This window comes from Nerophis ophidion, linkage group LG17 (genome assembly GCF_033978795.1).
Source record: "Nerophis ophidion isolate RoL-2023_Sa linkage group LG17, RoL_Noph_v1.0, whole genome shotgun sequence".
NCBI classification, from domain to species: Eukaryota; Metazoa; Chordata; class Actinopteri; order Syngnathiformes; family Syngnathidae; genus Nerophis; species Nerophis ophidion.
The window spans coordinates 1,456,254-1,470,179 of NC_084627.1; the positions used below are offsets into that span (position 1 = coordinate 1,456,254).

Sequence of the window (13,926 nt, forward strand, 5' to 3'; positions counted from 1 at the left end):
GCCAGCGGCGGGACTTGTGGGACTCGAACCTGGGTATGTATTTGGAAAATTTTTGGGACTTTTGCCGACTTTTACAACTTTTATCCCCCCTCCACATGCGAATCGGCTGGGTATGTGATGGATATTTTGCACATCCCAGGACTTGCTCGGCCAGCGGCGGGACTTGTGGGACTCGAACCTGGGTAGGTATTTTGAACATTTTTGGGACTTTTGCCGGCTTTTCCAACTTTAATCCCCCCTACCCATGCGACTCGGCTTGGCGTGTTATGGACATTTTGGACATCCCAGGACTTGCTCGGCCAGCGGCGTGACTTGTGGGACTCGAACCTGGGTATGTATTTGGAAAATTTTTGGGACTTTTGCCGACTTTTACAACTTTTATCCACCCTCTCCATGCGACTCGGCTTGGCGTGTTATGGACATTTTGGACATCCCGGGACTTGCGCGGCCAGCGGCGAGACTTGTGGGACTCGAACCTGGGTATGTATTTGGAAAAAATGTTGACGCTTTTGCCGACTTTTACAACTTTTATCCCCCCTCCCCATGCGACTCGGATTGGTGTGTTATGGATATTTTGGACATCCCAGGACTTGCGTGGCCAGCGGCTGGACTTGTGGGACTCGAACCTGGGTATGTATTTGGAAAATTTTGGGGACTTTTGCCGACTTTTACAACTTTTATCCCCCCTCCCCATGCGAATCGGCTGGGTATGTGATGGATATTTTGGACATCCCAGGACTTCCTCGGCCAGCGGCGGGACTTGTGGGACTCGAACCTGGGTATGTATTTGGAAAATTTTTGGGACTTTTGCCGACTTTTCCAACTTTAATCCCCCCTCCCCATGCGACTTGGCTGGGTGTGTTATGGACATTTTGGACATCCCAGGACTTGCGTGGCCAGCGGCGGTACTTGTGGGACTCGAACCTGGATATGTATTTGGAACATTTTTGGGACTTTTGCCGACTTTTACAACTTTTATCCCCCCTCCCCATGCGACTCGGCTGGGTATGTGATGGATATTTTGCACATCCCAGGACTTGCTCGGCCAGCGGCGGGACTTGTGGGACTCGAACCTGGGTATGTATTTGGAACATTTTTGGGGACTTTTGCCGACTTTTACAACTTTTATCCCTCCTCCCCATGCGACTTGGCTGGGTGTGTTATGGACATTTTGGACATCACAGGACTTGCTCGGCCAGCGGCGGGACTTGTGGGACTCGAACCTGGGTATGTATTTTGAACATTTTTGGGACTTTTGCCGGCTTTTCCAACTTTTATCCCCCCTCCCCATGCGACTCGGCTTGGTGTGTTATGGACATTTTGCACATCCCGGGACTTGCGCGGCCAGCGGCTGGACTTGTGGGACTCGAACCTGGGTATGTATTTGGAAAATTTTTGGGACTTTTGCCGACTTTTACAACTTTTATCCCCCCTCCCCATGCGAATCGGCTTGGTGTGTTATAGACATTTTGGGCATCCCAGGACTTGCTCGGCCAGCGGCGGGACTTGTGGGACTCGAACCTGGGTATGTATTTGGAAAATTTTTGGGACTTTTGCCGACTTTTACGACTTTTAGCCCCCCTCCCCATGCGAATCGGCTGGGTATGTGATGGATATTTTGGACATCCCAGGACTTTCTCGGCCAGCGGCGGGACTTGTGGGACTCGAACCTGGGTATGTATTTGGGACATTTTTGGGACTTTTGCCGGCTTTTCCAACTTTAATCCCCCCTACCCATGCGACTCGGCTGGGTGTGTTATGGACATTTTGGACATCACAGGACTTGCGTGGCCAGCGGCGGGACTTGTGGGACTCGAACCTGGGTATGTATTTGGAAAATTTTTGGGACTTTTGTCGACTTTTACAACTTTTATCCCCCCTCCCCATGCGACTCGGCTGGGTGTGTTATGGACATTTTGGACATCACAGGACTTGCGTGGCCAGCGGCGGGACTTGTGGGACTCGAACCTGGGTAGGTATTTTGAACATTTTTGGGACTTTTGCCGGCTTTTCCAACTTTAATCCCCCCTACCCATGCGACTCGGCTTGGCGTGTTATGGACATTTTGGACATCCCAGGACTTGCGTGGCCACCGGCGAGACTTGTGGGACTCGAACCTGGGTATGTATTTGGAAAATTTTTGGGACTTTTGCCGACTTTTACAACTTTTATCCACCCTCTCCATGCGACTCGGCTTGGCGTGTTATGGACATTTTGGACATCCCGGGACTTGCGCGGCCAGCGGCGAGACTTGTGGGACTCGAACCTGGGTATGTATTTGGAAAAAATGTTGACGCTTTTGCCGACTTTTACAACTTTTATCCCCCCTCCCCATGCGACTCGGATTGGTGTGTTATGGATATTTTGGACATCCCAGGACTTGCGTGGCCAGCGGCTGGACTTGTGGGACTCGAACCTGGGTATGTATTTGGAAAATTTTGGGGACTTTTGCCGACTTTTACAACTTTTATCCCCCCTCCCCATGTGAATCGGCTGGGTATGTGATGGATATTTTGGACATCCCAGGACTTCCTCGGCCAGCGGCGGGACTTGTGGGACTCGAACCTGGGTATGTATTTGGAAAATTTTTGGGACTTTTGCCGACTTTTCCAACTTTAATCCCCCCTACCCATGCGACTTGGCTGGGTGTGTTATGGACATTTTGGACATCCCAGGACTTGCGCAGCCAGCGGCTGGACTTGTGGGACTCGAACCTGGGTATGTATTTGGAACATTTTTGGGACTTTTGCCGACTTTTACAACTTTTATCCCCCCTCCCCATGCGAATCGGCTGGGTGTGTTATGGACATTTTGGACATCCCAGGACTTGCTCGGCCAGCGGCGGGACTTGTGGGACTCGAACCTGGATATGTATTTGGAACATTTTTGGGACTTTTGCCGACTTTTACAACTTTTATCCCCCCCACCCCATGCGAATCGGCTGGGTGTGTTATGGACATTTTGGACATCCCAGGACTTGCTCGGCCAGTGGCGGGACTTGTGGGACTCGAACCTGGGTAGGTTTTTGGAACATTTTTGGGACTTTTGCCGGCTTTTCCAACTTTAATCCCCCCTCCCCATGCGACTCTGCTTGGTGTGTTATGGACATTTTGGACATCCCGGGACTTGCGCGGCCTTACATAAGATTTTATGTTCGAGTGTTTTACTTGTTTTAAGGGTTTTGGTCCTAAATGATCTCAGTAAGATATTACAGCTTGTTGCTGAGATGTTATGACCTATATTGAGTAAAACATGCTTGAAACTAGAATATCAAGTGTTGCAAAGCTGTGTCGTCAACACTCACAAGTATAAAACTACTTTTTTAAAGTAATAATTTCTTATTTCAAGCATGTAAAAAAACAATTGTGTCTCATATTAAAACAGATGACAGCCAAATGGAGTTTGCGGTTTTATTTTCAATGAAACAATGGAAAATACGTACTCGTATAGTAGTACAGTTATTAGTGAGAATATACTTATTTTAAGGTAATTTTGGGTTCATTGAGGTTGCTAATTTTACTTGTTTTGGAAAGTCTTGACAAGCCAAATTTTCTTGTTCTATTGGCAGATAGTTTTTTTTTCTTGTTTTGAACACTGACTTTTTGCAGTGTAGGAAGAAGCAGAGTTTATTTAATCCCACCATTTCCTTGCTGATTTGTGTAAGGAAACCGATGCTTGGAGTTCCATAGAATGAGAAGGCATCATGGAGTCCTGGACAGGCATGAGGGTGGTAGGTGATTGGGGGGCGTAGAGGAGGGTCGAGCGCCGGCCTCGATGACATCTCCAAACATGTCAACAGCACACATTGGACAACACGGCCCTGCCCTCACAACCCGAGCACATGAAGGGCACAGCTGCTTTGTCCTCGCCTCGTCGCCAACCTGTTCACCGTTGAGAGTCCAATCGCCTCATTTTCGGATACGTGATCGTTGTTTCTGCACCCGGCCATGACCCTGACAGTCGTCTCCGGCTTGGGCTCGATCCTCTCCTTGAGCGTCCTCCTTGTCGTGAGCTCCGGCGGTCCCGTCGGACTTGACGGTTCGCTTCTCGACGCAAAAGACTTCCTCAGCCACTTTCTGGCCACGCTGAACGTCACCGGGCAGAAGACCCCGGGCAGGGCCCTTTCCGCTCCTAAGGAGCCCCCAGAGTACATGCTGGAACTCTACCAGAGATTCGCCAACGACCAAAGCGCCGTGCCCTCGGCCAACGTAGTGCGCAGTTTCAAGAATGAAGGTATGGCCGCTTTTTTTTTTGACCCATCAAAAGGTATCACATACTTCCCTTTTTTGTAATTAATGGCCTAAAAAAGTTCTGGAAAGTTCCCATGAAGAGTGAAAGGTACTTGAGCAGTTCTACCCCTTTGTCAAGCCAAAAATGATCCAATTCTGTGCCTAATAATAAACCCTCTACTGGGCTTGTAATTCACCTAAAGTGGTACTGGTATGTTCCCAAACTGTAAAAGAGAAGGGTTAAAAGTACTAAACACATACTTTTGAGAGAACTACCCCAAGTACAGGTCAGTGTACCTCAAAAACTTTACTAATCTCCCCCCCCAAAAAATCTTGATTAAGGTTATATGTACTGCATATGTTTTTTCCATTTCCATTGGCCTGGAAAGGTACTGGTATGTTCCCAAACTGTAAAAGTGATGGATGAAAGTGACTAAAAACATTATTTTTGAAGGAAACACACCATGGACAATTCATCGGACCTCAAAAACTAACGGTTGATACCTTAAAAACTGAAGTTTGATATTCTAGATAATTCCCTAACCTCCCCAAAAATCTTGTTTAAGATTATTTGTACTGCATATGTTACTCCATTGGCCTGGAAAGGTACTGGTATGTTGCCAAACTGTAAAAGTGATGGATGAAAGTGACTAAAAACATTATTTTTGAAGAAAACACACCATGGACATTTCATTGGACCTCAACAACTACTGGTCGATACACTACAAAGTTCCCTAATCTCCCCAAAAGTCTGGATCAGGCTAATACTTTTTTATGTTTTTCCATTTTCATTGGCCTGAAAAGGTACTGGTATGTTCCCAAACTGTAAAAGTGATGGATGAAAGTGCCTAAAAACATTATTTTTGAAGAAAACACACCATGGACATTTCATTGGACCTCAACAACTACTGGTCGATACGCTACAAGGTTCCCTAATCTCCCCAAAAGTCTGGATCAGGCTAATACTTTTTTATGTTTTTCCATTTTCATTGGCCTGGAAAGGTACTTGTATTGTCCCAAACAGTAAAAGAGATGGGTTACAGGTACTAAACATATACTTTTGTGGGAACTACCCCAAAGACAGGTTACTGTACCTCAAAAATTGAAGTTTGATATTCTAGATAAATCCCAAATCTCCCCAAAAATCTTGATTAAGTTTATATGTACTGCATATGTTTTTCCATTTCCTTTGGCCTGGAAAGGTACTGGTATGTTCCCAAACTGTAAAAGTGATGGATGAAAGTGACTAAAAACATTATTTTTGAAGAAAACACACCATGGACAATTCATCGGACCTCTAAAACTAACGGTTGATACACTACAAAGTTCCCTAATCTCCCCAAAAGTCTCGATTAGGCTAATACATATATATGTTTTTTCCCTTTTCATTGGCCTGGAAAGGTACAGGTATGTTCACAATCTGTGAAAGAGAAGGGTTAAAGGTACTAAACACGTAATTTTGTGGGAAATACTCCAAGGACAGGTTACTGTACCTCACGAACTGAAGATCGATATTTTAGATACTTCTCCAATCCCTCCAAAAATCTTGATTGAGGTTACATGTACTGCATATGTCACTCCATTTTGGTTGACCTGAAAATGTACTGGTATGTTCCCAAACTGTGAAAGGAAGGTTGAGTGTTACTAAAAACATTTTTTTTTTAAGAAAACACACCATGGACAAGTCATTGTCCCTAAAAAAACTGAAGTTTGATATGCTACACACTTCCCTAATCTCCCCAAAAGTCTCGATTAGGCTAAATGTATATGTATTTCCATTATTATTTTCCTGAAAATAAATAATGTAAAAGAAAGGGTTAAAGGTACTAAACACGTATTTTTGTGAGAACTACCCCAAGGACAGGTCACTGTACCTCACAAACTGAAGTTTGATAGGCTAGATACTTCCCCAATCTCCGCAAAATCTTGATTAAGGTTATATTTACTGCATATGTTTGTTTATTTCCATTTGCCTGGAAAGGCACTGGTATGTTCCCAAACTGTAAAAGTGACGGCTTAAAGTTACTAAAAACATTCTTTTTAAGGAAACACACCATGGATAACTCATTGTCCCTAAAAAACTGAAGGTTAATATGCTACATACTTCCCTAATCTCCCCAAAAATCTTGATTAGGCGATACGTATATGTTTTTCCATTTTCATTTGCCTGGAAAGGTACTGGTATGTTCACAAACTGTGAAAGAGAAGGGTTAAAGGTACTAAACACGTACTTTTGTGGGAACTACCCCAAGGACATATACCTGTACCTCACAAACTGAAGTTTGATATGCTAGATACTTCCCCAATCCCCCAAAAATCTTGATTAAGGTTATATGTACTGCATATGTTTTTCTATTTCCATTGACCTGGAAAGGCACTGGTAAGTTACCAAACTGTAAAACTGACGGCTAAAAGTTACAAAAAACATTATTTTTAAGGAAACACACCATGGACAAGTTATTGCACCTAAAAAACTGAAGGTTGATACATTACATACTTCCCTAATCGCCCCCAAATTCTTGATTTAAGACTATATGTATACGTTTTTTTTTTCCATTTTCATTGGCCTGGAAAGGTACTGGTATATTCCCAAACAGTAAAAGAGAAGGGTTAAAGGTACTAAACACTTACTTTTGTGAGAACTACACCAAGGACAGGTCACTGCACCTCAAAAACTGAAGTTTGATATGATAGATACTTCCGTAATCTCCACAAAAATCTTGATTAAGGTTACATGTACTGCATATGTTTTTCCATTTCCATTGACCTGAAAATGTACTAGTATGTTCCGAAACTGTGAAAGTGAGGATGAAAGTTACTAAAAACATTTTTTTTAAGAAAACACACAATGGACAAGTCATTGTCCCTAAAAAACCTGAAGGTTGATATGCTACATACTTCCCTAATCTCCCCAAAAGCCTTGATTAGGCTATATGTAAACGTTTTTCGATTTCCATTGACCTGGAAAGGTACTGGTATGTTCCCAAACTGTAAAAAAGATGGCTGAAAGTTACTAAAAACATTTTTTTTAAGGAAACACCACAAAGCCAATGTACTTCAAAAACTGATGGTTGCTATATACTGTATACTTCCCTTACCTCTCCCAAAATATTGATTGAAGACTGCATGTATGTGTTTTTTTCCATTTTCATTGAAGATGTTCCAAACTGTGAAAGTGATGATGAAAGTAACTAAAAACATAGTTTTTGATGAAAACACACCATGGATAAGTAATTGTACCTAAAAAAAAATCAAAGGTTGATACGCTACATACTTCTCTAATCTCCCCAAAAGTCCTGATTAGACTATATGTAAACGTTTTTCCATTTCCATTGACCTGGAAAGGTACCGCTATGTTCCCAAACTGTAAAAAAGATGGCCGAAAGATACTAAAAACACTTTTTTTAAGGAAACACCACGAAGTCAATGGACCTCAAAAACTGATGGTTACTATATACTATAAACTTCCCTTATCTCTCCCAAAATATTGATTGAAGACTGCATGTATGTTTTTTTTCCTCCATTTTCATTGGCCTGGAAAGGTACTGGTATGTTCCCAAACTGTGAAAGTGATGATGAAAGTTACTAAAAACATTGTTTTTGATGAAAACACACCATGGACAAGTCATTGTACCTAAAAAATCCAAAGGTTGATACGCTATATACTTCCCTTGACTTTGACACATAGGCACTAGATCAGGGTTCACCAACCTTTTTGAAACCAAGAGCTACTTCTTGGGTTACTGAATAATGCGAAGGGCTACCAGTTTGATACACACTTAAATTGCCAGAAATAGCCAATTTGCTCAATATAAAACTGTATATATATATTTTTCCTTTTACGGAAGTTTTTTTATAGAGAATAAATGATGAAAAAAACACTTCATTGAACGGTTCAAAAGAGGACAAAACAGGAAAAAAATGAAAATTAAATTTTGAAACATAATTTATCTTCAATTTCGACTCTTTAAAATTCAAAATTCAACCGAAAAAAAGAAGAGAAAATGAGCTGATTCGAATCTTTTTGAAAAAATTAAAAAAATAATTTATGGATTAATTTTTCCTGATTAAGATTAATTTTAGAATTTCTATGACATTTTTTAAAATCCAATCTACAGTTTGTCAGAATATATAACAAATTGGACCAAGCTATATTTCTAACAAAGACAAATCATTATTTCTTCTAGATTTTCCAGAACAAAAATGTTAAAAGATATTCAAAAGACGTTGAAATAATATTTTAATTTGACTCTAAAGATTTTCTAGATTTGGCAGAATAATATTTTTGAATTTTAATCATAAGTTTGAAGAAATATTTCACAAATATTCTTCGTCGAAAAAACAGAAGCTAAAATGAAGAATTAAATCAAAATGTATTTATTATTCCTTACAATAAAGAAATATATATATTTGAACATTGATTTAAATTGTCAGGAAAGAAGAGGAAGGAATTTAAAAGGTGAAAAAGTATATGTGTTTAAAAACCCTAAAACAATTTTGAAGGTTGTATTTTTTCTCTAAAATTGTCTTTCTGAAAGTTATAAGAAGCAAAGTAAAAAAAAAAAAAAGAATTTATTTAAACAAGTGAAGACCAAGTCTTTAAAATATTTTCTTGGATTTTCAAATTGTATTTGAGTTTGGGTTCTCTTCGAATTAAAAATGTCCATCAAAGCGAGACCAGCTTGCTAGTAAATAAATACAATTTAAAAAAAATAGAGGCAGCTCACTGGTAAGTGCTGCTATTTGAGATATTTTTTAGAACAGGCCAGCGGGCGACTCATCTGGTCCTTACGGGCTACCTGGTGCCAGCGGGCACCGCGTTGGTGACCCCCGCACTAGATGGTGGTACACGTACCATGGTTTGAGAATCCGGCAGATTAATTGGCCGAAAAGAGGAGGGTTATGTTCTCAGTTTTTTTTAAAAACTAGATGTGTTAATATTTTCAGGTATGTCCCGCAATGGTGTGACATTCAGGGGTGTCAGGACACACCTGCTCCTCTTCAACATCTCTGTTCCGCATCACGAGGACATCACCCGAGCTGAGCTTCGCCTCTTCACGCTGGTCCGTAGGTCCCAAAGACCCTACCTTGCCTGCAAGGTGACCATTTACAAAGTCCACGGCGGCGTGATTTGGACCAGGGAAGTCGGCAAGACTGTGCGAAGGCGGGATCAAGAAGAAGAGGAGGAGGAGGAGCATCTGGAGGAACTGCTGACCAAGCACATAGTCGCCGAAGATAGCAGCTGGGTGTCCTTTGACCTGACTCACGCCGTGGAGCTCCGACGAGAGTTTGGATACGCGACGCTCATGCTGGAGGTCCATATCGCCATTTTTGGGTCGGAGGAGGCGGTGACGCGGGACGGCGAGGTCCTGATTGACACCGAGGGGCAGCACAACGCAGTGATGGTGGTCTTTTCGGACGACCCCGGCAAACGTCACGAGCGACGTGGGAACGACCTACCCGACCGACAGCTTATCCGCGACACACCTCATCGGCTCCGCCGCAATGTTAAGAGCGAGGCCTGCAAGAGGACGCCGCTCTTTGTGGATTTTAAAGACATCGGCTGGGACACGTGGATCATCCAGCCGGTGGGCTACGAGGCCTACACGTGCAACGGCGTGTGCGGCGCCCCCCTGACCCCCGAGGTCTCGCCCACCAAGCACGCCATCGTGCAGACGCTGCTGAGCGTTAAGAGCCCGGAGAGGGCATCGCGTGCCTGCTGTGTGCCCACTAAGCTGGAGCCCATTTCGCTCCTTTATCACGATAACGGGGTGATCACTTTCAACCACAAATATGAGGGCATGGTGGTGGCGGAGTGTGGCTGTAGATAGTCTCCCACGCACACAGATAAAGACTGAGGGCTTCAAACATAGTCACTTCTCTACTATACATGGTGTAAATTGTATATTATTATCTTTATTAGTATGTAAATGGTTTGCTTAGTTTGTTTGACACCTACGAATGAAATTACCGTAATGTTTAGACCTAAAGGGCAAGTCAAATGCGTTATTTAATCATCTAAATCAGGGGTGTCAAACTCAAATACAGCGTGGGCCAAAATTAGAAACTGAACAAAGCCGCGGGCCAAGGTTGAACAAATTAACCTTTTAATAGGGACACAAAGAAGTTTTATATTGAACAAGCAAGGCTTGTATAGTGACATGCAAAATCGATTTTCAAATATTATAGCATCCCGTAAGAATTAGTGCTGCAAGGGGTTCTGGGTATTTGTTCTGTTGTGTTTATGTTGGGTTACGGTGCAGATGTTCTCCCTAAATATGGTTGTCATTCTTGTTTGGGGTGGGTTCACAGTGTGGCGCATATTTGTAACAGTGTTAAAGTTGTTTATACGGCCACCCTCAGTGTGACCTGTATGGCGATTGACCAAGTATGCCTTGCATTTACTTGTTTGTGTGTAAAGTCCGCATATAGTATGTGACTGGGCCGACACAATGTTTGTATGGAGAAAAAGCGGACGGGACGACAGGTTGTAGAGGACGTTGAATGCAGTGCCTTTGAGGCACGTCCCCAATGATGTTGTTTGGGTGGAAATCGAGAGAAATTCGGGAGAATGGTTGCCCCGGGTGATTTTTGGCAAGGGCACTGAAATTCGGGAATCTCCCAGGAAAATCGGGAGGGTTGGTAAGTATGAGTATTAGCGGTGATTGCGGTGTTATAATATCGGCGGGCCAGCTCTAATGTTAATTTGATATTGCCTCAAGGGCCAAATTAAATTACACGGTGGGCCAAATTTGGCCCGCGGGCCAGAGTTTGACACTCATGATCTAAATGCTGTTCTTTTGGTGACATTTAATTATGTCCACATGATGTCGGCATGATTGCAGACACTTTAATAGGCACACTGTAGTTGAATTCTGATAAAACTGCTCAGTTGTGACAATGTTAGAGAGGTATTAATGTGGTATACATATACAATTCATACATATACTGTGTATGTGTGTGTATACATATATATACACATACACACAGTATGTATATATACACACACATGTATATAAATGTATACACGTGTGTGTATGTATATATATATATATGTGTATATATATATATATATATATATGTGTATATATATATGTGTATATATATGTATATATATATGTGTATGTATATATGTATATATATATATATGTATATAGGTGTGGGAAAAATCACAAGACTACTTCATCTCTACAGAACTGTTTCATGAGGGGTTCCCTCAATCTCCTGATGATTGAGATGAAGTAGTCTTGTGATTTTTCCCACACCTATATATTGCGCTCTACCACGGTATCGAGCATTATTCTCTGGATAATCCAATCAAGACATAGAATATATATATATATATATATATATATATATATATATATATATATATATATATATATATATATATATGTCAATATTCAGGAGATTTTAATGGAAGCATTCACATACAATGGTTTATATAGGGCACAGAGTGGGTGGGTACAGGCAGGCGTAGGGTGTGGTGATTGGCCCATGTGTTACCTAGGAGGTGTTTCCGTCTGTGGCGGCATGTTGACATGATTTCACTGCGCTTGTTGAGGGATGGCAGGTATGGATGATGTATAATAAACAGTTTCTCTTTCAAGCATTGGTTGCATCTTTTATTACCACTGTTGTAAGGTGTGCTTGATGCAAGAATTTGCCATGTTATTGAGTATTCAACATTATTGTCTTTGAGGTTCCAAATGTGCTTGCTGAGTTCTGTAGAATTCCGCAAGGTCCGGTTTCTAAAGTTGAATATTCAATAACATGGCAAATTCTTGCATCCAGCACACCTTACAACAGTGGTAATAAAATATGCAACCTATGCTTGAAAGAGAAACTGTTTATTTTATATCATCCAGACCTGTTATCCCTCAACAAGCGCAGTGAAATCATTTCAACATGCCGCCACAGACGGAAACACCTCCTAGGTAACACGTGAGCCAATCACCACGCCCCTACGCCTGCCTGTACCCACCCACCCCTATTCTATGTATTTTTAGATTTAAAAAATATATATATTGAAAACGGGACGGCGTGGCGCAGTGGAAGAGTGGCCGTGCACAACCCTAGGGTCCCTGGTTCAATCCCCACTAACTACCAACCTCGTCATGTCCGTTGTGTCCGGAGCAAGACACTTCACCCTTGCTCCTGATGGGTGCTGGTTAGCGCCTTGCATGGCAGCTCCCTCCATCAGTGTGTGAATGTGTGTGTGTGAATGGGTAAATGTGGAAGTAGTGTCAAAGTGCTTTGAGTACCTTGAAGGTATTAAAGCGCTATACAAGTACAACCCATTTATCATTAAAACCCATACATAAATAATGAATTATTTGTATACAGTACAGGCCAAAGGGTTTGGACACACCTCATTCAATGGGTTTTTTTTATTTTCACGACTATTTACATTGTAGATTGTCACTGACGTCATCAAAACTATGAATGCACACATGTGGAGATATGTACGTAAGATGAAATAACTGAAAACGTGTTTTAAATTCTAGTTTCTGACCAAAAATAGCCACCCTTTGCGTTGATTACTGTTTTGCACACTCTCGGCATTCTCTCGATGAGCTTCAAAAGGGGACCTGAAAGGGTTTTCACTTCACAGGTGTCATAGTTTTGATGCCTTCAGTGACAATCTACAATGTAGATAGTCATGAAAATAAAGAAAACACATTGAAATGAGAAGGCGTGTCCAAACTTTTGGCCTGTACTGTATATAGATAAATTGTATAAGTATATCACAAATCACATTACATATTATATTAATATGTAAAGATGATTATTCAAGAAATTTATTGAGATTAATATTTTTAATGTATCTATTATTGTGGTTTGCAGAGGTGTCATAGTAAAGTTTTTATACACTATTAATATTAATACTTATAATAATGATAACAATAACAGCAATAACAACAATAATTATACCAATAAAAACGTGAAAAAGTAATAATGATAATTATAACATCCATAATAATGATAATAATACACTGCAAAAAAATAGTCTGTAAATTTTATGGTAAAAGACTGGCAGCTCAGTCACCTGAATTTTTACCGTAAAATTTACAGTGGTACAGTTTTTCAACAGAGAGTAATCGGGTGCAAAAAACACTGTATATTTTCCTGAAAAATTCTGGCGACGGCTGCCAGTTTTTGCTGTAAAATCTACAGATTGTTTTACAGTGTAATAATAATAATACACCGTAGAAAATCAGTAGAATTTACAGTAAAAATCTGGCACCTCAGTTGACAAATTTTACCGTAAAAATAACAGTAGTATTTACCGATTTTTTTCTTTTCAGTCACTTGATGTAAATTTAACTGTAAAATTTGGATGACTGAACAGCCATTTTTTAACAGTAAAATCTACAGATAGTTTTTATTTTGCATTGTAACAATAGTAAAAAAATACAAATACTTTTGTGCAATAAAGAACTCATAATAAGTTAGAATAACAATAACAATGCAATACAATCATACATTTTTTACAACTAATATTTGAAAATCAGGATCAGGGCAGCACGGTAGAGCAGTGAGTTTGATTCCCGGGCTCAGGGTCTTTCTGTGTGGAGTTTGCATGTTCTCCCCGTGACTGCGTGGGTTCCCTCAGGGTACTCCGGATTCCCCCCCACCCCTAAAGACATGCACCTGGGGATGGGCTGATTGGCGACACTAAATATGGCCCGAGTTT

At 41.2% G+C, this 13,926-nt stretch overlaps 1 protein-coding gene across 1 annotated transcript; it reads left to right on the forward strand.

The window, feature by feature from the left end:
• Positions 1-3,733: 3,733 nt before the first annotated feature.
• On the forward strand, positions 3,734-11,176 carry LOC133536562 (bone morphogenetic protein 10-like). The gene is made up of 2 exons (XM_061877191.1): positions 3,734-4,233; positions 9,177-11,176. Exons 1-2 carry the CDS (start codon positions 3,948-3,950, stop codon positions 10,058-10,060), a joined length of 1,170 nt encoding a protein of 389 aa, XP_061733175.1. The 5' UTR covers positions 3,734-3,947; the 3' UTR covers positions 10,061-11,176.
• Positions 11,177-13,926: the final 2,750 nt, after the last annotated feature.

Coding starts and splice junctions, on each gene's coding strand:
- LOC133536562 (XM_061877191.1), top strand. CDS start 3,948: ATGACCCTGACAGTCGTCTCCGGCTTGGGCTCGATCCTCTCCTTGAGC. Junction 4,234..9,176: donor GCGCAGTTTCAAGAATGAAG/GTATGGCCGCTT, acceptor TAATATTTTCAG/GTATGTCCCGCAATGGTGTG.